The sequence below is a fragment of the Danio rerio genome, chromosome 12 (genome assembly GCF_052040795.2).
Source record: "Danio rerio strain M-AB ecotype USA chromosome 12, GRCz13ab, whole genome shotgun sequence".
Lineage (NCBI taxonomy): Eukaryota > Metazoa > Chordata > Actinopteri > Cypriniformes > Danionidae > Danio > Danio rerio.
The window spans coordinates 5,525,001-5,551,215 of NC_141032.1; the positions used below are offsets into that span (position 1 = coordinate 5,525,001).

Genomic DNA, 26,215 nt, shown 5'->3' on the forward strand with positions numbered 1-26,215 from the left:
GCTAGTTGGCAGTGAGGTGTAAATGTTCCTCTGTGTCGAGTTTCTTCGCTTCTGTTTTGCTTTTCCTGAACACTTCCGGGATGTACAAGTGGCTCAAACTCGCTCATTTTGAGACAGGAACCGGCGGACGTGCAACAACTTTAACTATGAGGTAAACACAAAACAGAACTTTCCATCCGGAGCTCATTCATGGGACTCCACACTTGTAAACAATCACTCGCGCCATTCGCACGGCTCTCGGTCCCACCCAGACTCGTCAGCACTACCAAGCCGACCAATCACAGAGCTTGCGCTACGCGTTGTTGCGACGTGTAGTTACATTTTTTGAGAGGTGCACGTCAGTGACGGCGATGGCCACGGCGAAGGGCTATGCGTCAGCACCGTAGCATACGCCGGCGTTTGACGAAGAAGTATAAATCAGCCTTTAGAGTTCTATTTTAATGATCAAGGTGCAAAGCGTGTGGCTCAAAAGCATTAAGTGTGTGTTCGAATCCACTTTTGCTATTTTAAGAATGGAAAAATATAGTTTGCACCCGCGCACATGGTCTAACAAAGTTGTGCTTATCCTGTTAATGAGTTATAGGTGTGTTTTGAGCATAACGTACATTAAACCAATCATAGTCTCATCTCCCATTCCCTCAGTTTATTTCAGTTCCTCAAAATAGCAACGCACCAACACTGAGCCTTAACACACTTCCTTTTAAGACCGGAACACCCATGAGTCCACAAAGTAGCACAAATTGATTTGTTATTTAAACAAAGTGGCGCAAAACGTGAAATTTACAGTTGCTCTGGTCTTAAAATAGCAAGAAATCGCACCAAACACATCTTGCACCTTATTGCGTCGGATTTATGATAGGGTTTATACTGTTAGTTGCGATGATGGAGTGATGTGCAAAAGAAAGCCCCGCTTCCTACTCAATATTCAGATTCAGTTGGGTGTACATCAGCATTCTGAAATAAAAGTCTCTACAACTTCCTGTTCTGATTTAAACTGTAAGCAATGTTTAAAAAACAAATACAAATGAGTGTATTATTATTATTATTATTAGAATTAGCAAATTTTAGCAGACCATAAGTGACCTCAAACAAGGTAAGGCAATATTATTTACACACAGTTGACAACATAATCATTAGTCCTACTGTGAATTTATTATAACTAGTTTCTAACAACTGTTTCATTTAGTCTCTTCTGTGATGACAGTGGATAATACTTTACTAGTTATTTTGTAAGATACTAGTATTGAGCATAAAGTAAAATTTAAGGCTTCGGCTAACTAGGCACATTAGGTTAATTAGCCAAGTCATTGACTGGACAACAGTAGTTTGTTCTGTAGTCGATCAAAAAAGTAATAATTCTTAAAGGGGCTAATAGTATTGACAACAACTGAAAGCAAAATGAATTCAAATATTATGATGTTTTAAGCTAGATTTTTACTGAGGAACCAAGTTTATGCTGGGCTCTGATATGCAAGTGCTTTTCAGTGTAGCGGTGACTAAAGTGTGTTGTGAATGTATGCAGGTTGCTCTCGTCAGATCGGTGTGTCTCTGGGCAGAGGCAGACTGTGTGAGTTCTCCGGTCAGCAGTTCTGTGATTCCTGCCATCAAGGAGACATGAGCATCATCCCCTCCCGCATGCTGCACAACTGGGACCTGAAAACTCGCGAGGTGAGCACGTCTGGCCTATTCTTTATTATCTTACTTCACTTGTTTCATGCATGTTGTTGCTTTTAAAAAATTCTTTTCACTGTTTATTGCAATTGTTTTGTTTAGCGTAGTACATAATAAATATGCATTTGTTTATAACTGTTTTTAACCATTATTTCATGAAGAGCAAAGCATTTATTAAAATTCATGACCTAATATGCTGAATTATTATTATTATTATTATTATTTTTATTCTTTTGTATGCTTTGCTCTGAAAATATTGATTATTAAAATAACACACAGTGCATTAAATTGATCAAAAGTGATCATGTGTATATTATTATTATTATTATTATTAAAAATACTTTTCAATTTAAAAAAAATATTATTAATTACAGTTTCAAATCAAATGCATTAAGAACCCTGAAAAAATACAGCTTCCACAAAAGTACAAAGCACCACTCATTCATTTCAACTTTGAGGATAATAAGAAATGATCGTGAGCAACAAATAATCATCAGAATGATGCGGAAAATGTAGCGTTGAAACACAGAAGTAGATGTGTGAGTTCTCATTTCTGTATATTTTATTCATTCATTCATTCATTTTCTTGTCGGCTTATTCCCTTTATTAATCCGGGGTCACCACAGCGGAATGAACCGCCAACTTATCCAGCACGTTTTTACGCAGTGGATGCCCTTCCAGCCGCAACCCATCTTTGGGAAAAACCCACACACACTCGTACACTACGGACAATTTAGTCTACCCAATTCTCCTGTACCAAATGTCTTTGGACTGTTGGGGAAACCGGAGCACTTGGAGGAAACCCAAGCAAACTCAGGGAGAACATGCAACTGAGCCGAGGCTCGAACCAGCAACCAAACAACCTTCTTGCTGTGAGGCGACAGCACTACCTACTGCGCCACTGCGTCACCCCTTATGTATTTTTATAGAACTCAAACATTTAAATGGTAGTACGTGTGATTCTCTGTGATTTAAAATACATTATTTTTCAGCTGGCATACACAGCATATTAGATAAGATGAGACCAGGATTAGCTGTTTTTATCTGTCAGTGTTTTAGCTTTGTCTGTTTGTCTGTCTGCCTGTTCAGGTCTCAAGACAAGCCTTTAAGCTGCTGACTCAAATTGAGCACGAGCCGCTCCTGAACCTTGCTGTTCTGAATCCTGAGCTGTTTGAACATGCTGACATCATGGCTAAAGTGCAGAACCTCCGACAGAGACTTCGCTTTCTAGGAGATTACGTTCTCCTCTGCCGCAGTGGCTTTAGCAAACAGATCCAGCCCAGGTCGGTCGGGTTGTCTGTCCTTCTGTCTGTCTGTCTGTATGTGGTTTACAGGGACACAAAGCTGTATAATGACATGCGTATGACTGTACATTATTCAGGTAGTTTACAGGGTCACCGCTCGTGTTCCTGTAAAATACAAAATACTTAACGAGATCTTTTGAGATTTAAAATTTACCACAGGTTTACTGCGTTTTTCACAGTATAAAATACATTACGCTTATGGACTGTCCCTGTAAGCAATGTAAACAAATGTGTGTCTGTGTGCCTTTGTTCATGTGTCTGCATGTATGTTTTGATTCATGGGTTTAAAAGGTGTTTTTTAATATTTGATTGTGGCAGAAGTTTAATAATTCAATGGCCTTTTTTGTTTCCAGACTTCAGCAGAGGACATACTTGTTGGATAACAGTGACGTCTACAGTGTGTTAGACTTGCAGCAGGTATCCTCTTGCTCTTTCTTGTTGTTTATAGTGGAAACAATGGTGTGTGATGTGTATCATTTATTTATTCATTTATTTTATTTATTTTATTTTTACTTGTTTGACATGGACATCACAATTACACTGGACAACCAAATGCATTTGTTTAAGTGTTTTAGCAAACTTGCTAATTCTCAACACCTGTCCACAGGAGGCTTGAAAAAAATGGACAAAATGGAAATATAATAAATACATATGCACAACATTATAATTCTTTACATAAAATTACTGAAGGCAAAGGCGACATGCTCCAACAAACTAACAGCAGACTATTTGTGTTTTGTTTTTAGCCACCTTTTAAGAACACTAATAAAAATGTTTATATTACTTTCTGTAATAGTTTGGCTTCCTTTACACAGAAGACAGATTGACCAAAGGAGGTCTTACACTTTGGCATTACACATTCACCATTAGCAGTTGCTCGTGTGAATCTGTTTGATGCCTACTGATGAGATCAGAAGACAGGGTTCGAACTTGATTTTTTAAACATTTAAATACGTTTAGCTATGAGAATAACTTTTTCATCATTCTGTCTCAAATCAAATACATTTCTGAAATTTCCCCTGCTTGAGTTTTAGATTTTCTTAGCATTTCTTCCCAAAGAAAGGCATAAACAGAGATGAAAGCCAAAATGTGCATTTTTACTAATGTAAATGTGCAAATTTGTAGAGCAGGTTAAAGATTTCAAAATTTCCAGCAAAAATTCGCTGCCGGCAAATTGACTTTAGAACCATGACGACATCTTTTAACACTTCTCTAGTTACAGGCACGCACATTCGGAGAGAGAGACTTTGATCAATTCATTTTTTAATTTAAATGACTATGAATAACTTTTCCATGTACTTGGAGAGGATGAATTGACATCTAGACTAGCTGTAAAATAAGTATACACCCTACACACCATAAGAAATGGTTAATGTAAATTCATGTATCTTATTTAAATAATTTAAACTTTATTATTATTATTATTGTTATATTTATCAAATGTATTCTGTTTTTTGTCATTATTCCTTATTTACTGTATTATTATTTTTTTTTTATGTTTTTAATATATTACTTATTTGAAGTGCTTTGGCAATACTGTACTTAATGTGATGCCAATAAAGCAACTTAAACTTGAGAGAGAGAGAGAGAGAGAGAGAGAGAGAGAGAGAGAAAGACAGAGAGAGAAAGACAGAGAGAGAGAGAGAGAGAGAGAGAGAGAGAGAGAGAGAGAGAGAGAGAGAGAGAGAGAGAGAGAGAGAAAGCAGGTGTTTATATGGAGTGAAACCAGATTCATACTTTCAACATTGTTTCACAGACATTATTCTTCAAGGGACTGTAGTATTAAATACACACTCTTATAGCTTTGGCTTTTTGTCTTCACTTTAAATTAAAGTTTACAATGGAATTTCCTTATAGTTGTGTTTGGTTCATGGCCTGCAAATTATTTTATAAAATATTGTCTAATTATAAGTATCGCTATTTTTTTGGTCGATATTCAACAATGCAGTACTATAACTGAAAGGTCCAGTAGGTGATCTGGCAAAATGCTAACCGGTTAGTTTATTATTTTTGGACGGCAGGGGAGGGACTGTGTTTCAAAACCACGCCTCCTGAAATTGCGAGCGAGCGCATCGTGACATGACAGCAGACAACCCACTAGTGACTAGTTCATGTCATTTGCCAGTTAGAAATGTAGTAAGTGTTTGTGACGTGCAGAAATTTTACTTATTACTAACCCACACTTACATTCTATTACACAGTGAATATTCAGAGTAGCATGGTAAACAGTATAGGGAGTGCGTCAAAGGCTGTCATTGTTCAAAAATGAACCAATGTGAATATAAAAGGAACTTCAGCTCAGTAAAGCAGGCTAGGCGGAATAGCGCTATTTACTGATGTTTTGTTGTTAAACTAAATAAAAATCTACATTATCGATGCTGTAAAAGCTCCCTTATGAAACTGAAAATAGTCACATTAATCTTTTACCGGGAGATTTCAGTGGCTGAGCAACACTTCTGTGCATATAACCCATTCGTAACAAAAAAGTGTACATCAGCTTTGGGGGACTAAAATGGTTTTAAAACAGAACATTACCTGTCTAACAGAAATACTTCAGCCATGGTGTCGTCCTCCCTCCAGCGTGCAAAACTAACTCCAATATTGATTCAGGATTTTAAAAAGTTTTGATTCTGCATTTGATTTTACAGCATCTCATGTGTCTCGTATGCACATGAACAGATGCGCAGAAGCTCAAATCTACATTTGTTGACAGACAGTTTGAGCTACTTATCAGAATTATGGGAGATGCCGGCCCGACTCTATTCAATTGGATGAACATTTTTTAGTTTTATGCCTCACCCAGAATATAAAGTTACACATTTAGATCATTTACTGTAATCATTACTATTAGACCGTGAAGAGACTTTCAACCAGCACAACAACAAATGTTTCTGAAGACAATCACCTACTGCACCTTTAAAGTGATGATCATTATCATGATGATTATTATTTTTGCACACAGATAGCAGACGGCCACTACGAGTCTTACCTGCAGTCTCTAATTCAGTTTGGCTCCAAGCATGTGCACAACTGTGACCTTTGCACTCAGAGAGGCTTTATATGTCAGATCTGCAATGCCCCCGACATCATCTTCCCTTTCCAGTTTGACGTAACTTCCAGGTAAGGTCACAAATCTCACAACATAAACAATTGACGTCAGAATTATTAGCCCCCCTGTTTATTTTTTTTCCCCCAGTTTCTGTTTAACGGAGAGCAGATTTATTCAACACATTTCTAATCATAATTGTTTTAATAACTCATTTCTAATAACTGATTTATTTTATCTTTGCCATGATGACAGTAAATAATATTTGACTTGATATTTTTTCAAGACACTTCTATACAGCTTAAAGTGACATTTAAAGGCTTAACTAGGTTAACTAGGCAGGTTAGGGTAATTAGGCAAGTTGTTGTATAACAATGGTTTGTTTTGTAGACTATCAGAAAAAATATATCTAAAAGGAGTTAATAATTTTGTCCCTAAAATGGTTGTAAAAAAATTAAAAACTGCTTGTATTCTTGCCGAAATAAAACAAATAAGACTTTCTCCAGAAGAAAAAATATTATCAGACATACTGTGAAAATTTCCTTGCTCTGTTAAACATCATTTGGAAAATATTTTTAAAAAGAAAAAAATAATCAAAGGGGGGCTAATAATTCTGACTTCAACTATATGTATGCACAGTAGTGGCCACAATTCTTACAGCACCTGACAGATTTGAAAACATGGACCTTTAAATCATGATTCATTTACTTAATATTGATGAAACATGCAGATGATTGCTCTGAGCATAACAAACATCAGATAAGTCATACTGTTTACATTGACTTTTAGCTTAAATATTTGGACTATACAACTTTTGCAGCAAAAAGGATTCCTGTTTTGAGTAAGTGGTTAATTTAATGTTAATTGTGCAATTTGTAAGTTTATTAGGGCAACAAATTGTCAATCAACAAGGAACATGTGCAATCAGGATGTTAAAATAAACAAAAAACTCACATCTCAGATATCAGACAACACTGACTTTCACTTTTTTGGGGTCCCCAGACACACCTGAATTGTGGTCTGCTTTTTGCAGAGCATTTCTGTATTTGCATGTTTAGCTTGTGTTGTCAAAGTGATGAAAATGCTTTCTCAGTTCATTAGTGTTTTTCTATTTGCACATATTTTCTTAACTTGCAGACACTACGGCATTCGCATTTCAGATCAAAGCTCAATCTTTACAGCTGAACCAAAGGCTTTTTTTTTAGCTCTGGAACATATTGAAAATGCTGAAGGACACAATTTTATTTTTTTTTCTGATTCTAAATCTTGTCTACAGACATTGAATTCTTTTAAACTGGAACATCCCATTATAATTGACATTTTTATCAAAGTGAACCAATTACAAAGAAAGTTTTATAATATAGTCTTCTGCTGGATCCCAGGACATACTGGACTACTTGGGAATGAACAAGCTGACAAAGCCGCCAAAACAGCCCTAGCAGGAAAGCTGAAGGAGTGCAAAATCCCACCTTCGGATCTTAAGCCACTAAAAAAAGGCTATATTCTATATGCAAGCAGAATGGAATCAGTGCCCAGAAAATAAACTTTTTAAAATTCAGCCTGAAATAGGAAAAAAATCGAATTTATGTTTTAAGTCAAGACACGATGAGATTGTTTATAGAAGATGCCGCATTGGACACACGAGACTCACGCATGAACATTTACTTAAAGGAGAAGAACCACCAAAATGTCTATATTGCAACAGAAACCAAACAGTTAAACATATTCTTGTGGAATGCCCCATGTTTAATGTTCGCAGACAACAATTTTTATCTGGAGAGACTTTAAAGGAAATATTTTTCAATGTGAATCCATCTAAAATTGTAGAATTTTTATCAAAAGGAAATCTTAAACTGTTTTAGATTTTTTTTATATATATTATCATTATTATTATTATTTATGTATTTTACCTTGTACATTATTTATTGCTGTTGATTACTTTTAATTGATAGAATATTTTTATAATTATAGAAAATTGGTGTTTATTAAAAGTGATAAACTTGATCTATTTTCCTTTTGCCATGACATAGCCATAGAAGCTGAAATGGCAACAAAATTAAAACAAACTCTCTCTCTCTTCTTAACTTGCAGCACATTTGAGCTCTCTCAGTCATCGTATATGGGAGTACTTACTCTTAAAATGTCTTAATTTTAGGCCTTAAAACGTCTTGAAATAACTAAAATAGTGTCTTGTGAGTCCTAAATCGTTTTAAACTGGTCTTAATTTTCCTTTAATTTGTACACTGTTCTTAATTTGACATGTAAAGCCAATTAGGCCAAAACCCACCCAATCACCAACAATATAGCTCAATAAAACTTTAAAAAAAAAAACTCTAATTAATTATTATAGCTAATTTAATAGTTTTATAACCAATATGGTTTAATTTTCTTCCTTATATAATTATCTTAATAATTTTTTACGATTCGTTTACGAGTTCTCTTTGTATTTATAGACCATATAGGGTGAGCAGGCTAACCTGGACAGAATGTTGTGCATGCATTTAATTTTTTACAGAGGCTTTTTTTAATAAAGGTTATGATGAAACAAATGTATGTATACAATTAGGCTTTGCTTGTTTTCACACATTATTGAAAGAATGTGGCTAAGAACTGGCTTTTTTATCATCAGGAAGAGAATTTGAATAAGTTCTCAGCATTTAGCCCTGAAATATTATTCATAATTGCCTTAAAAAGACTTTGCAGAACCTGCAGAAACCTCGACTCAGTAAATCTGACTTAATGTTCCTGATATACACACATTTTCAGTTGATTACTCTAGAAGGGAACTCTTCATCTAAAGTCCACTTTCACATGTCGATGGTTTGTTTCAGACTGCTGTGTCTGCATTTTCCACTTCACTGGAGTCATATAAATGAGAAAGCGGTGGGAAATTCAGACACTTTCAGCACAGCAGTGTGATAAACCTCATGATGACGGTGTGTTTTCTGTCTTTCAGGTGTAACGTCTGCAAGACCGTCTTTCATTCCTCCTGTAGGGCTCAGTGTCCGGTGTGTCCACGCTGCATCCGGAAACAAAAATACCTGGAGAGAGACTTGGAGGAATCTTAGCTGTAAAATAAAAACATGAACGATTGCTACAGAGCTTAAAATACAGGGTTAGTATCAGATGTTATACTTCATATAAAGGGTTCAGTTCACCCAAAAATGTAAATGTGTTCATCGCTTACTCAGATTACGGTTACAGTCGCGATACTGGAATTCGGTACCAAACTGAAATTTTAAAAACGTCCATTTCCCACTAACATTTCAGCGGAGAAAGTTCTAAAACACTGCTGATTTGCCATTGTGTTAACATGCTCAACAGAAATGACTGTGATTGGCCGTGAAGGTCATCAGTTCACCGAACTCACTGCTGTTTACAGCATGTAAACACAGATACAGGGACAGTGGAGTGTTTCAAAGTCACGTCGATCAGCTGTATTGTCTGTAAGCTGACATTTGAGCGATCCACTGATGAATCTGATGACTTTAAAACGCTCCAGTGTCCCTGTATCTGTAGTAAACAGCGGTGAGTTCGGTGAACTGATGACCTTCACGGCCAATCACAGTCATTTCTGTTGAGCACATGAACACAATGGCAAATCAGTGCTGTTTAAAAATGCACTCAACAGCGCTCAAATGTTAGCGGGAAACGGATGTTTTAAAAATCTCAGTATCGATTGTTTCCGAATTCCAGTATGGTGACAACCCTAAATCAGACTCAAGTGGTTCTACACTTTTGTTTAGACACAAAACAAGATATTCTGAAGTATCTGCCATTGACTCCCATTGTAGTTTTTGTTCAAACTGTGGATGTCAATGACTACGCTCTTCAGAATATCTAGTTTTGTGCTCAACAGAAGAAAGAAATTGAAGTTTAGAAGCACTCGAGTGTACATTTTCATTTTTGTGTGAACTGCCCCTTTAAGTTATCCGACAGTTCTCAGTATCTGAACAACTGGAAGTGTTTGTGGAAAGTCCACCTTAAGTGCACTTATTGACAGATTCACATGTTTATTCCTCAAATGATGACCAACGAACACCTCTTCAACTGTTATCAAAGCTATCCTTTCTGCTTTTCAGCTTTATGGACTTTATAACCACTTTATAACACTTAAGGGTTCATTAATGCAGTGCTATAACTTAAAGGGATAGTTCACCCAAAAATACTTACACACACTCAAGTGGTTCCAAATCTTACTGAGTTTTTTCTTCGGTTGAACACAAAAGAAGATATTTGGAAGAAAGCTGGAAACCGGTAACCATTGACTTTCATAGTAGGCAAAACTAATTCTAAGGATGTCAATGGTTACAGGTTTTTAGCTTTCTTCAAAACATCTGCTTTTGTGAAGCAGCACAGAAGAAGACAGGTTTAGAACTGCAGAAAATGCTTTTGTTACTTGGATATTTTGTCTTGTTTGTTTGTTTGTTCTAGTCCAAATATCTATAAATTCCTAAATCAAGAAGATTTTTCTAGACAAGCAAAACATGTTGTCTTCAGAAATAATATGCCAATATTAAGTGAGTTTTTTCTTAAAACAAGTAAAATAATCTGCCAATGGGGTAAGCAAAATAATCTTACGTCAAAAGAAAAAACAATATTAATTTGCTTATCCCATTGGCAGATTATTTTGCTTGTTTTAAGGAAAAACTCCCCTAATATTGGCATATTATTTCTCAAAACAAGACGATATGTTTTGCTTGTCTAGGAAATGCTTCTTGATATAAGAAATTTTAGATATTTAGACTAGAAACAAGACAAAAAATCTTAGCAAGAAAAGCATTGCAGTATTGGATGATGACAGAATTTTCATAACAAGGCTGTCAATGACCACGTTCTTCAGAATATTCTGCTTTGTGTTCAACAGCAGACAGAAATTGAAGTTTAGAAGCACTTGAGTGCGAGTAAACGATAAGGACATTTTCATTTTTGTGTGAACTGCCCCTTTAAGAATTGTGGGTGAACTATCCCTCTAAAAGGATCATACGTATAATATTTGCACGCAAGTAGCAATTTATGAGTCTTATGTGCAGTTTCTGATTGTGTTATAAAGCAACTTTAGAAACATTTATTAACACTTGAAGGTGTTATCAGTTCTCCGGGCTTCACATGTTATTCTAAGAGTTATAAATCATAAGTGTTTTCTTGTTCTCTGTTTTTATTTTGAGCATGTCACGGCCAAGGGACTCATATTTATGAAACGGATGGCAAACAGATGCCACGGATCTTATAACTTGTTTTTTTATGAATGTCTGCAGATTTATATGACGTTTACAAATCACTGTATGCATTAATAAGCATATTCTTCTGGATGCAGGAATTGTTTAATAGGAGTGTGGTTAATGAAGTGACAAACATGCACAAGCTCCTTCAACAGGTCATTTTTCTATTCTACTGTGCCTTTGTTTCAGTTTCCCTGTAGCATTCATTGTCACTGTAATGGGTTGTGCCAAAAATGTAACTATTGTAAGCAAATATAAGTTATTAATGTTTTGCATCCACGTCGGTTATGTGCAAAGAAACCTTCTGACTAAAGGATAAACTCTGTTTGATTCCTGTATTAACCAGTGTGTATTTGTGTTTTGTGTTCGCTGATGAAGGCTGATTCTTTAGCACTTGTTTTATATCGGAAACTGAATTGGGAGAGATTCATTTTTCTTCTTTCTTGCTTTTTTTTTTTTGTACTTTTTTAAAAATGCGATGTTTTATGACAAGCTAAATACATCCCCTATTGATGATAAATTGCTTTTATTGTCTCTTTTATCTCATGTTTTGTTACTACAAGCAGTGCCACACACACATAAGCATCATCTTTTTATACTCATGAAGGCCCTGTCCACATGAACACGGGTATTTTAAACCCACGGTCTCGCTGTTTGTCCACACAAAATGGAGTTTTGGGTGACTGAAACCGAAACCTTCTGCAAACTCTGGGCAGGGTGAAAATTTTCCAAACTACAGTATTGTGTGGTTAAAGATCCCATGAAATGAAAATAAAAGTTGTGTAGATGTTAGTATCAGTATTGTGAGTTTTATGATATCTATAAGCTAGTGTGCTCCAAAACAATGACAAAATTTGTGATTAGGAGAAATAAAAGTGAAGTAAACATGTAAAGCTTGTAGATTGCCACTTCCGCTTTATTGGATCAACCCACCCCCCCACCCCCCCTACACAGAACCACACACGTTTTAGACACACACAATCTAGCACACACGATTTAGGCAAACTATATATGGTAGCTAACTAACTCCTTAGGAGCATTATCGCCACCTATTGATATGGTTTCCCATTTCAGTCATTATTATTATAGTGTAATGATCATTTTAACATCTCTGCAGTTTCTGAACTCAAATTATGTAAATAAAAATAATTGGTTAAAGACACATGACTTTATTCACGTGTCCACATACACAAAGAAACCATAATAGACCGTCTAATTGTAGGATTAAGTGTAATAAACTAATTCAGGATCTTAATATTATCATACTCGGTTAAAATCACTTTGTTGTAAAATAAAAAAAGCAAACAATAATAAGTCACATTAAAAAGAATTTCTGTAATTAATCATTTAAACAATATATAATATAGTTATAAGTTGATTATCTTAACTGATTATCTGATTATAAACTCCTATCTTTTACTAAACTGTCACAGCTAATATATATATGTATATATATATATATATATATATATATATATATATATATATATATATATATATATATATATATATATATATATATATGTATGTATATATATGTATGTATGTATATATATATATATATATATATATATATATATATATATATATATATATATATATATATATATATATATATATATATATATATATGTATGTATATATATATATATATATATATATATATATATATATGTATGTATATATATATATATATATATATATATATATATATATGTGTGTGTGTGTGTGTATATTATTTTTACTTATTTCTTTTTAATTGATTATTAATAGTTAATTTGTTTCTATTGGTAAATTTTGGTATTGAAAACAATATATTGCTTACTTTAAATTACTACAGTATTAAATGTGGGAAATCATTATTTAACAAGTTATCAGAAAATTAAGCAAATACACACTAATTGCTTGAGAAAAATATTAATATAGTATTATACATTTATTACATATAAAATGCATTATCGCCTATATTAACTTGCTATTATTTCCTTCATTATAAATGAATCCATTATATAAATTAAACCTGTCCAATTTAGATCGTTTAGCAAGGCCAGCAAACGAGTATCTGCTGAAATGACTCTGTCAGATAATAATGACTGATCATCTATGATGACTGATAGAACTGTTCTGTTTAGTATATTGAATTTCAATCGGAAACAACACTCCCCATTCGCGCTTCTCAATCACAATATTTGTGAAATAACGTAAAGTAAACACCATTGTTTAGTGTGTACAATGTTTATTAACCAAATATATCAAAATATATCGATGAAGATGTCCAAGAAGACGTTAATAACGTTAACATCCGTCGTAACCATATATGGTTTGCCTAGATTGTGTATGCCAGATTGTCTGTGGTTCTGCAGGCCTGCAGCTGGATATTATTGGCTCAAACTACAGTTTCTCATCAAATCGTAACCAATCAGATGCTCTCTAGTATCTGACCTGCCCCGCCCCCTCCAAGACGCTTTTCATTTGATGCACTTGATCTCAACCACTCTTACTAAATGAGCAAAACAAAACGCTATTGGCTGTTTTAAATAAGGGGTGGAGCTACACTGTGTCCCACCCTCTCTTTATGTTTCGGTTAAGATTCCATTAAACATCGAATAAAAATGCACAATTTAAAGCACTTCAGGAAAGCTTTAAGGACAATACAACTGCAGTTTTTTGCCTCATGGCATCAGCGTGTGTGTTGTTTCTCCTTTCTGATTGGCCAAGATGGCTGCGTTCACACCAAATGCTGAAGCTGCAAATGAGGCAAATTCAGCACGTTCACAGTAAACACATCACGTATTTTGTGTTGTTTGCACCGCAGGATTGTTATGCACTTCTGTTCTCAATGTTTGGATTGACTTGTTTGCTATTTACTCAAGAAAATACTTAATTCCCTGTTTAGGGTGAACCCATAATACAAGTATCATTGTCTCCACCTGTTGGTTTGGAGTGTCCTTAACATGAATCTCAGTGCGTTTTGCTGTTTTCATGTGGTCGGAGATTTTTAAAAAACAACAGGAAGGAGCACACTGTTTATAAAAACACCCATGTGCGTGTTGACAAAGCTTTCCTGTTCTTTAAGCTAAAATGATTCTCAATTACTCGTGATCCTTTTTTCCTTCCTCTTAATTTTTTCAGAGCTAATTATGTGTGTCCTCCTCACAAACACATTTTGTTCTTAAAGGTCCCGTGAAGTGCTTTGAAATGCATTTCTTTATTCAATGTTAAATATTAACTAAAACATGAAGAGAGGGTGGGGCATAGGGTAGCTCCTCCTCTTTTAAAAATAACATCCAAAAGTTGTTCTCCTCAAAGCGCATCATGTGTTTGTGTGTGACTGTTTTCGTTTTTGCTCCTGGCTCTGTTTTCTGCCTGTTTTGTCTCTCCAAACCCTGCTTGCACCACACTAAACACACTCTGTGCTGTGCTGAAGTCTGCTAGTTTGTGAGCATAGAGGAAGGTTAAACTCAGTGCATCCAGTCAGTGTAACAATGAAACAATCAGAAGAAATAGTGACTGTGAGGGAAATATGTTTTGCTTTTACTTTTGACATTTAAGGCAAGACGCCGCCGGGAAACCCATTGTTTTTTTATGCACTGGTCTATTATAAGATTATATAGAAGCTCGCTCCTGACACTGAATAAAAATAAAAAGATTTTATCTCAGAATTGTGTGATTACAAACTCAGAATTGTGCCTTTTTATTTCAGAATTCTGACTTTATATCATCTCCACTTCATTTCTCAGAATTCTGACTTTATTTCTTTGAATTTTGACTTTATAACTGAGAATTGCGACTTTATTTCTCAAAATTCAGATTTATTTCTCAGAATTGTGGTTTTATTACAGTGAATTCTGACTTTATAACTTAGACGTGTGACCTATTTCTCAAAATTCTGATTTATTTCTCTGAATTATGATTTTTTTATCTTAAAATTGCAATTTTATTTCTCATAGTCCTGAATATTTCTCAGAATTCTGACTTTATTACTTTGAATTCTGACTTTATAACTGAGAATTACAACTTTATATATATAAGAAGTCTGACTCTTTCTTAGAATTATGACGTTATTATTCTAAATTATGACTTTATAACTCGGAATTTGCGCCTTTATTTCTAAAAATTCTGACTTTAATTAGGAGTTGACTTTTTATCTAAAAATTGCAACTTTGTTTCTTATAATTCCGACTGACTATTTCTCCTAATTCTGACTTCATTCTCTGAATTGTGACTTTTTATCTCTGAATTCTGACTTCATTTTTGAGAATTGTGAGGTCATATTTTTCAATTCTGTCTTAATAACTTGCAATATTGATATTGCATGCTTTTAATTTCAGATGAATGCAGGTCTATGGATCTTTCTTTATCAAATAATCTTGAAAAAAACTCCTCAAATGTTAATAAATATTGATGATAATACTTTTACTGTTTTTGCTGTGCTTTAGATCACATAAATAAATGCAGGTTTGTTAAAAACCATACACTTTTTAATAAATAGTAGGCTTATTGATTAGGTTAATAGCTTGGTTGTGCTTTTTTCTGAATTAAAAAATAAAAAGTGATTGTTAGTGTAAAATAATAAATCTATTTTGAAAGTATGTACAATAACGTGACCAGATTTCTGATGAATTGCAAGTTCAGAAGTTAAAATATTATAAAGAAAAAAGACAAACGAGACTATATTTATTTGTTTATTTATTTGTTATTTTGGGGTAGTTCCTCTATTATTATAATAACTAATAATTATTAAGATATTTTCTGTAGTTAATACAATTAAACACTGAAGCTGGTGCTGCTCTAATTGACTAGACGCTGTTATCAATTAGTATTTACATTTAAATGAGCCTGGCCATTCTGTCACCATGGCAACATGAGTTGATTTTTAAAATCCACACACCTGTCTATAAAGTTATAGATCCAGATCATCTCGCTGCAAAACTCTTCACTCATCTCCCGTTGGCAAAGTTTGATCAACCTGTCTACTTTGGGAAGTTGTTGTGCAGTTGTCGAAGATGAATCAGCGACGCTCCAGAAGGACCAGGACTCTCCCTCAACACCTGAAGGACTTCCTGCTGGAGCGCGTGTCTTCCGCCGAGGAGCGGGCAGCGGTGGTCAGGCTGGACCACACATACAGCTGCATCTCTGACACTTCACTGGAGGAGCGACACTTGAGGAACGCGGCTGTCCTGCCTGTCCTCCTTCCTGCACCCTCAGTGTCCTCGGTGGGTGAGTGTCAGCAAGAGGAGCCGCTCTACATCCACGGCCGGAGTGTGCAGGACTACCGGCGCATCTACCAGAGTGTGCAGACGGCCTCCAGCATGAAGACGCGCGGGAGTTCCTACAGCCGTCAGCGGGGTTTGGAGATCAAGCAGCGGCTGTGGGAGACGCTGGACCGGCCTGCACTGCTGGAGACCGAGCAGCCTGATGGACGAGTGTTCATCACGGAGACCAGGTCTGGTTCCAGCATCGCTCCCCAAGTAATGGTGGACATCAGTGGAGAGCCGCTGCCTGAGAAGCCCCGAAGAAAGAAGCCCAGGCACTGAACCATCCTATAGTGCCAGATGGAGGACCAAGGGCACGTATGTAAATACTGTATATATTGTATATAGTTATAGTATAAGTTCTTAATGCATTAAATGTTACTTTTCATTCATGTTTTCATCACATTGCGGGATGTTTTGGTGATTGTCACTGCTGCTGGTCTTTGGCTCTTGTGCTCTTCTGGATGGTTTGCTGCACGTTGACATGCGTTTAGCAAGGTTGTCTATGCGGTTTCTTGCGGGTTGCTGGTCTCCTCTGAGTGGTTTATGGCACATTAGTGGTTGTTAGTGTTGGTTGTTGGGTTAGAGTAGGTTAGGGTCCCTCACATGGTTTGCAGCTTGACGTGCTGTGAGGGCTTGTGTGCATCAGTGATGCTGAGAGCTAAGCCACTGGTACTTCTCAGCTACCGGTAGGGTCACCCATAGTGGACAGGTCTCAGCTGAGATGCCCGACCAAGACAAACTACCTGATTCTGGACAGCAGAAGATTGGCCTGATGCTCCAGACATATATAGTTATAGGATCAACACAAACTACTGTTAGCTCTTCTCGGGAATATAGCACACACACATACAATATAAATCTTACAGACATCCAGAATTAAATATTTATTGTTAAATAAATATTAATTAATTATCTGAATGTAAAGAATAATAAAAAGAACACCTTTTACTGTCTTGTAATGGGTAAAATTAGTTTCACTAAAACACTTAAATGAAATTAATAGATTATTTCATCAAACATGTAATACTAACGGCCCTGGGGGGGAAATAAGAGACCACTTAAGACAAGGGGTGTCTTAACTCGGTCCTGGTGGGCCAGTGTCCTGCTAAGTTTAGCTCCAACTTGCCTCAATAAACACACCTGCCTGGAAGTTTCTAGTATATCTAGTAAGAGCTTGATTAAGCTGGTTCAGTTGTGTTTGATTAGGGTTGGAGCTAAACTCTTCAGGACCGAGTTTGGACACCCCTGACTTATTATTAGTTATCCTAAGATGAATTATTGCAAATTATTGCTAAAATTCTGTCTTTAATGTTATAAATTTGACTGAGAAATTACCAATGAAGAAGGTTTCAAGTCATTATCGAAGCAAGTAAATTTACAAATAAATCTACACAAATACAATGAAATTCATACAGATTTAAATAGCATACAATTGTGTAAATAATGACAGAATTATTTTTGTGTGCAAACGATCCCTTTATTTCAAAGAATTAAGTTCTTTTTTTGCATTTTAATGTAAAAAATATGAAATTATTAAAATGAAAATAATTCTCTAAACAAGAATCTGAAATGTCCAGTAGGTGGTAGTATTGTCTAATGAGTGAGCCAATTCAGTCAAACAACTGAATCATTCAACAAAGTGAACAGCTGTCTCTCTGGACTGTTTAAAACATGGATTCATTCAGAAAGTAGACACGCAGAAGATCTTTTGTGGCTTTAAAGGTAATGTTTTATACAATTCTCACATTTTTTCATTCGTCAATTAAAAAACAAGTGTAAATTTGACATAATTTACAACATGTGCACTCTCGAATCTCTGAGTGGCCATGAGCACAAGATCTGAGTTTAAAGATTTGATTTAGAAATTATTATTATTGACCTAGTTATTATTATTATTGCTATTATTTTTTGTGTCTGACACCTAGTCAAAATCCAGTTTTCAGTCTCAAAATGTAACATATGGTCGGGGACATCAGAGGTGAGGATCCACTTGCAGTTTATTTAAGAGAATCATAAGGCAAGCAACGGTCAAAACGGGTTCAAACTGGAGCGTACAGGCATTCCAAAGAGTGTGGTCAAGAGCAGCCAAATAGTCAGGACAGGCAACAAAACAACATGAACATGAACATGCGGGTCAAAAACACCGCAAAATAGATCCTTTTCACATTTGTGAATGCTGCTATTTGGACTTCCTAGTTGATTAAGATGTTTTATTATTGGTTATTTGTTTCTTTCTGTACAGTATGTTCTTAAAAGGAATTAATAAAAAAATTATTATAATAATTAAAAAAAGATCCTTTTCACATTTCCGGATTTCTCGGTAGCGGAAGGTCATAGTTGGTAGAGCGTCAGTGTAGTGAATGGGAGAGAACAACAAATAATTTTTTTTACATCCCTATATGCTGATATAATAAAAGAAATCCCCACAATGGTGTCAGAAAAGGGGAAAAAAAATGTGTGAGACTGATGACGGCAGCCAGAGGGGAGAATAATGTCAAATTTCCTCTCAGCCCCTATAGACGCTGCATTACAAACATCTCACATAAGCTGTATGGAATAAAATCACTGCCATAAATGTTTTGTGCGTAAATAAAATTCACACTTCTGTAATTATTAAAACGTAAAGGAAAACGGAGGGTACTCGTAATTTGACGAAGGTACAATTTCAAAATCTGCGATCAGAACAGACACAGATATGACATTTCCTTTGTTTGTATATGACTGCTAAATTTACGATGGGTGTGCTTTACTAACAGGAAATACAGTTTCACCACGAAGACCTGATAACGAGTACGAATCAAAAAGCAAAACTCCACTGTCAAAAGTACGTCACCACTGTCACAGGCATTAATAAACAAGCGAGAGCCATCGATCACAACGTTGCGCTTGCTGGGCACCATAGATATATATACACTAGATATCACATAGGCACCCTGAGCATGCATCATTTGTTTTTTTGTAATTTGATGCAAAGATGATATAATCCATTCATAAATGCATTTAAAAAATGTAAATATAAAAACTTAAGGATTTAAGATTATGATCGCTAAACACGTCATATCAGTCTAGTGAAAAGGGTCATATGAGATTGCCAACTGTGCAGACGAATACTGCAACTTAGAAAAGGTTGGTCAGTTAAATTATGCTATGTAAGTAATGTTTAGTCAGTTGATCGGTCAGTCAGTCAGTAAATCAGTCAATCAAACAGTCAGTCGACAGCGGCCTTTGGTGGATTTATGCAAGAAGAGCAAGTACGAATGGCACTTGTGAGAGAAATTTGAGACCTCAAAAAGTGAAAACAGCGGCCTCTGGTGGATTCACAAAAACAAAAAATGCAAAAAAAAAAAAAAAAAAAACATATCTCCTGGGATCTATTTGGCACTCTCCAGAAATGTATATAGGGGTACATTTTCAAAATGATCCATATATTAACAGAGGAGGTTTGACTATTCGTCTATTATTTGGTATTTTGATATGACTTTATATAATGGTCCATTAGTTAATGCTATATAATATATTTACTAACATGAACAAATAATTAGTAATACATTTATTATAGTATTTGTTAAACTTTTTAACATTAATTAATGTTAAGTTAAATAACATTAATTCATGTTAACTCACTGTGCTTTAACTAATGTTAACAAGCACAGTTTGGGATTTTAACAATTCATGAATTAATGTTGAACCATAATTTATAAATGCTGTACAAGATTATTCAAACTTAATGTTAGTAAATGTTAATGTTAGTAAAGACATTAATATGAACTAATGAACCATTATTCCGATGTGTTACTGGTGTGTTCTGATCTTCAGGTGAATATGTGGATGCATTTTTCTCAGTGATAACCTAATGTACCTCACCTCCACTTTATTCAAAGGTGCTCAGATCACTTCCTGTTGAGCTGAACTGTGTTATCAGCGCAGCGCAGACTCACAGAGAGCGAGAAAAACACCACCGACTAAAGGGCAAACCTAAAAAAACAACAACACAGCTCTCATAAAGTCAGAGCATTCACGCCAACACCCATGTTTGAAGTCTGCCGGCTCCAAAACATGACTCGGAAATATGAGTCATGAGTCCACAGCGCTTTAATGAGACGCACAGAGTCCAGCCCTCTGTCAGTGTTGCCATGTCAGTGCTTAAAAACACAGCAGCACTAACCCGTTTCCCTTTTTTTTTTTTTTTTTTACAGTTTTCTGCTTCCTCATTTCTCAGTTTTTCCAGCTTTTGACAATTCAGCGATGATTTGAATATGCTATGAGTGTGTTCAGTGTGAGGACTCATGCTCACACACTCCTCCTGCTCACTTCCACCTCACGCTGAAACCCGTCTAGCAACACAAATCTGGGCACATTTTTGTCTCACACACCGACAGAGCAACACTACAGGTCAGAAGTTATGGGGCTGAGACACGCTGGATCAATCCGCACAGATACTCGGAGATGACGCTTTGTCGCTAATGTGAGTTATTTGAGCCTCAGAGATTAAGGAGCAGAGGGATTTTTCTGTTCTTTAGTGGTGAGTTCAGCTTTTTTGTAAATTAGCTTTTAAAATATCTCATTTTACTATCAATGCGGTTAAAATCTCTGCTGCACAGTTGTCCGTGAGTGTATCTGAATGTTCAGACAAAGTTATGTTCTTCAGAAAATTATAAACAAATATAACAGCTGCAAAGGAGAAATGCAATGCAATTCAATAGTAAAACAAGGGTTTAGGTGTAATTTAAGCCTGGCATGTACGTAGAGATAGTTAACATATTCATTATTATATTATATTATTCTTTATTATGTATAATAGCTTTGTTTAGATTTACTAGGTAATGTATTACTTTGTTTTTGTTTTGTCTACTTCTATTTTTGCTTTCACTTCATTTAGCTTGTTTATTTATGTATTTTATTATTATTATTTTTTACTTTTGATCTTTTTTGTTGTTGTTTTGCAGTGCTTTATTTATTTAATTTGCTTTGTTTTTGTTGTTTCACCTTTGTTTTGTTTTGCTTTGAAGTTTGTTTATGCTGCTTTTACTTGGTTTTAATTAAACATTTTTGCTTTTGCTGTGCTTTGTGTTGTTTCTAAAGTTGTTGTTGTTTTGTTTTTTGTTTCATTGTGTTTTAAAATGTTGTTTTATATACCAAAATGTTAGAATAACATATGGAGACGCATACAATCTATACAGTATTGCCAGGTATTTGTATATTTATATAATATTTTGTTTTATTTTGTTGTTGTTGTTTTGCTGTAGTTTATTCGATTTTTCGTTTTGTTTTTGATGTTTTACCTTTGTTTTGTTTTGCTTTGAAGTTTTTTATGTTTCTTTTGTTTTGATTTGCTTTTAATTAACATTTTTGCTTTTGTTGTGCTTTGTTTTGTTTCTGAAGTTGTTGTTGTTTTGTTTTGTGTTTCGTTGCATTTCAAAAAGTTGTATTATATACTAAAATGTTAGAATAACACATGGAGACACATAATATCTAGACGTATTGCCAGTTATTTGTATATTTATATATTATTATTATTTATTTATTTTTGTTGTTGTTGTTTTGCAGTGCTTTAATCTATTTTTTCGGTTTGTTTTTGTTTTACCTTTGTTTTGTTTTGCTTTAAAGTTTTTTATGTTTCTTTTTGTTTTGATTTGCTTTTATTAAAACATTTTTGCTTTTGTTGTGCTTTGTTTTGTTTCTAAAGTTGTTGTTGTTTTGCTTTGTTTCGTTGTGTTTCAGACGTTTGTTTTATATACTAAAATGTTAGAATAGCATATGGAGACAAATATCCAGACAGCATTGCCAGTCATTTGTGTATTTATATATAATTTTTATATATAATTATATATATAATTTTTGTTTTATTTTTCACTTAGATTTTTAAAGCACTGTTTTGCTGTGCTTTATTTACATTTTTGGGTTTGTTTTTGGTGTTTCACCTTTGTTTCGTTTTGCTTTGAAGTTTATGTTGCTTTTGCTTTAATTTGCTTCCATTGTAACATTTTTTGCCTTTGTTGTGCTTAGTTTTGCTTCTCATTGTTTTGCTTTGTTGTATAACAAATAACAAAATTATAGAACAAAGTTGGTGGTTCATTCTGCTGTGGCAACCCCTGATAAATCAGGGAATGAGCCGAAGGAAAATTAATGTATGAATGTTCTAAAAATACCACACAGAGACACATAAAATCTTGAATGCCTCGCCAGTCATGTGTATGTTTTACATGGAGCAATTCATAATTGATTGGCCGCCTGAAGACACTGTCGGACCAGTTATTGTACGGAGTGGCTTCAGCATATGATCACAAGTGGTTTGGACACATTTTTCTTGACATTAGAGGCGTAACTCGCCTGCAGTTCATTCCACGGAGGCACAGCAAATGATGAGTGTACTTTAAACACTCACGCCTCTGTCAGCAGGTCCTGGTGTGGCACTTTTAATGAGGATTAATTAAATAACAGGATAATTTATCAGTTGCAACAGACATATCAAATAGGTTAGTTCACTTGTAAAAGTTAGTTGTATGTTGCAAGGACCTCAGTGAAACCGAGATTGCAGTTTGCACACGCAGAATGATGCTTTCCTGTTTTACGACTTGATGATTCTCCTATTTTGGTGTGTGTAGGTTTGGGGTTTTACTGCATGTGTTCCTCTGCAAAATACACTCACTTCCTGCAGACTGAGATGTGCAATAGCTGACTGTTGCTTTATCTTCTCATGCGTTTATTTGTATTTGCTTCCCTCTTTGAAGTTGCATGGAAGTCATTTAAAGTAATATGCTAATTTGGATTAAAATGCAGTCAGTTTTTTTGACAAGCTATTTAGTCGTGCAATGTGTTTTAAACATGCCTTTTTTATTAAATATCGGTTAGTTCATTTACACCAATGGTCAATTCCTAGAGGGCCGCAGCTCTGCATAGTTTAGCTCCAACCACCTCCATCTAGCACATGCTTAATAGTCTATAATATTCAATTCAGCTTTATTTGTGTAGCGCTTTTACAATGTAGATTGTGTCAATGCATGCGGCTTCATATAAAAGATCATAGTAAATTGAAACAGTGTAGTTCAGTTTTCAGAGTTTAAGTTCAGTTTGGCTCAGTTCAGTGTAGCTTAAGAATCACTACTGAGAGTCCAAACACTGAAGAGCAAATCCATTATATATTGTGATAACGAACATGCATGATATTATTATCATGGATACTTGAAAATACTGTGAATAATTAAGAATATTGAGACTGTCACGGTAGCATGATCATCTTACAGCAAGAAGGTTGTTCGAGCCACGGCTGGGGCCGTATGGCATTTCTGTGGCGAGTTTGCTTGTTCTCCCCATGTTGGCGTGGCTTTCCTCTGAGCGCTTTGGTTTCCTCCACAGTCCAAACACATGCGCTATGGGTGAATTTAATAAACTAAAAGGGCTATAGTGTATGTGTGTGAATGCAAGAGTGTATTGGTGTTTCCCAGTGATAGGTTTCAGCTGGAAGGGCATCAGCTGTGTAAAACATATGCTGGATAAGTTGGTGGTTCATTCCACTGTGGCGACCTCTGATGAATGAAGGGATTAAACCAAATTAAAATGAATGAATGAATGAGATTGTTTTATTAGTTGTATTCAAAGCATAAAATGGGCTTAATAGGCCATTTTTTCAAACAAACATTTTCAAATTTGCCTAAAGGACATGTTATTGCGGAAAATAGAAAAGGTTTTACCCTCTTTAGGCCCTTTATTTGTTAACACTTTACATTAAGACTCCATTAGTTAATGTAAAATAAATGGCCAATAAAAACAAAAACGATCGAGCCTCAGCTGGGTCGGTTGGCGTTTCTTTAGTGAAGTTTGCATGTTCTCTCTGCGTTCGTGAGGGTTTCCCCCACACTCCAAAGACATGCCATACAGGTGAATTAGGTAGGCTGCACCCACTTTATATTAAGTGGCCTTTCTAATATGTTGTTGCACAGGAATTAATAGTTTGTTACAATGTACTTATTGTGTAAATACATGTATTTACTGTGTACTTATGCTTGATTAAATACCTGTATGTAATTACATCTGTAATTAACTGTTGACCATCCCTTACACTTTAACCCACCCTAAAACCTACCCATACCACCAAACCTGTCCATAACCCAACCTCTATCCCAACTCAAAAGCACCATAAGTGTTTTCAAATACATTATGAACACAGTAAGTACATTGTATTTATTTTTTGATGCAAGTACATAGTAGTTAAGGACACTTAATATAAAGTGGGACCGGTAGGCTAAATTGTCCATAGTGTATGAGTGTGTATGGGTGTTTCCCTGAGATAGGTTGCGGCTAGAAGGGCATTCTCTGCGTAAAACATGTGCTGGATAAGTTGGCGGTTTGTTCCGCTGTGGCGACCCTGGATTAATAAAGGGACTGAGCCGAAATGAATGAATGAAAGGGACAGTTCACTTCAAAATGAAAAATTCCTCACCATTTACTTGCACTCGAGTGATTCTTACTGATAAACAAAATTGAAGATATTTATAAATATGTTGGGAAAAAGCAGCCATTGACATCCACAGTAGGAACCAAAAATACAATGAAGTCAATGACTGTTTTTTTTTTCAACATCTTTCAGTATATCTGCTTTGATTTCAACAGACGATAGAAACTCAAACAGGTTTGAATAGGTGGAGGGAGAGTCAGTTATGACAGAATTGTCTTTTTTTAGTAGTAGTGATAGGAGCTGTGTTGGGGTTTATGATAAAGACATTAAGCGGGTCGATTCATATAAATATTTAGGGGTGAATATTGATTGACAACTGAATTGGCACTCTCAGGTGTCAAGTCTTTGTGCAAGAATTCATCAGCGATTACACTGTTTACGTAGACTAAGATTGTTCGGAGTGAGTAGCAGCATAATGCTGACTCTTTATAAAGCAAAAATAGAGTCTGTTTTAAGATATGGGATTATTGTTTGGTTTGGGAATCTGACAGTAAAAATGAAAACCCGAGTAAATAACCTGATGAGAGTGGCAGGAAAAATAATGGGAATTTAGACACTTGGTTCCCTAAAAGATATCTTTGAGTTGTGCACAATCCAACAAGATTTGTTGTAAGCATTGCACAATAAAATGTAAGCGCATAACACAATAAAGCATTTAGACATACAGTAATACAGCAAAACAAAGCTGAAAGTGTAGCTTGTTTATTTTTTTATGAAAAAGGTTGAGCTATTATTATGCTATCAGGGCTCAACAATAAGGACTGCCAGGTGGCGCGGGGCCAGCGTGTGAGATGCTCGGGACAGTAGACAGGATAGTTACCGGCCCGATTGGGCCAGTGCTGCCTTGTCACTAAAGTTTAATTTGCCTGTGACTGTTTGTCAGTTGCGTGCAAATACGGTCTTAGAATTGAGAAACAGTTTTTTCCAGCCTTCAAATAAGAAACAGTGTTTTCAAGCCTTCAAATGCTACCTTCTCGGTTCTTCTTCTCTGATTGGATGTTGTGAGCACATTTTTTTTTCGTATCAACCAGTACAGCGAAGAGACTGCAACATGACGGTAACATCAAATGATTATGCTAAAGGGAAAACATTTTTTTCTAACGTCTTGGAAGCAGACATTTACGAGGGTGCACCACGACTAAAAAAATTAAGTGATGTTTTGTACAGTTTGCCGTCAGTTTGGCAGGTCAGCCATCTTTTGTTTCAAAACACTTTGAATTTTTCTCATTATACATTTATTAACATTTTTAAGTATTTAA

General features: G+C 35.3%; 2 protein-coding genes across 13 annotated transcripts in view; both read left to right on the forward strand.

The window, feature by feature from the left end:
* The window catches only part of plekhm1 (pleckstrin homology and RUN domain containing M1), a 42,522-nt gene extending 30,759 nt beyond the window's left edge, over nucleotides 1–11,763 (forward strand). For 3 of the 5 annotated variants that reach the window (NM_001327851.2, NM_001327852.2, XM_087275206.1), the window contains 5 exons: nucleotides 1,523–1,668; nucleotides 2,761–2,954; nucleotides 3,329–3,392; nucleotides 5,938–6,095; nucleotides 8,978–11,763. In NM_001327851.2, the coding sequence (NP_001314780.1) occupies nucleotides 1,523–1,668; nucleotides 2,761–2,954; nucleotides 3,329–3,392; nucleotides 5,938–6,095; nucleotides 8,978–9,089 (674 nt within the window). In that variant the 3' untranslated portion in view covers nucleotides 9,090–11,763. The remainder of the gene's footprint in view (nucleotides 1–1,522; nucleotides 1,669–2,760; nucleotides 2,955–3,328; nucleotides 3,393–5,937; nucleotides 6,096–8,977) is intronic. The other 2 variants (XR_015503528.1, XR_015503527.1) reach the window with 1 other exon arrangement.
* A 4,346-nt stretch (nucleotides 11,764–16,109) lies between these two features.
* The window catches only part of arhgap27 (Rho GTPase activating protein 27), a 79,350-nt gene continuing 69,244 nt past the window's right edge, over nucleotides 16,110–26,215 (forward strand). For 5 of the 8 annotated variants that reach the window (XM_087275687.1, XM_087275668.1, XM_087275670.1 and 2 more), the window contains exon 1: nucleotides 20,852–21,023. The gene's annotated coding sequence lies outside the window, so the exon portion shown is untranslated. Of the gene's footprint in view, nucleotides 16,817–20,851; nucleotides 21,024–26,215 lie in introns of those variants that run through there. The other 3 variants (XM_087275669.1, XM_087275673.1, XM_087275672.1) reach the window with 2 other exon arrangements.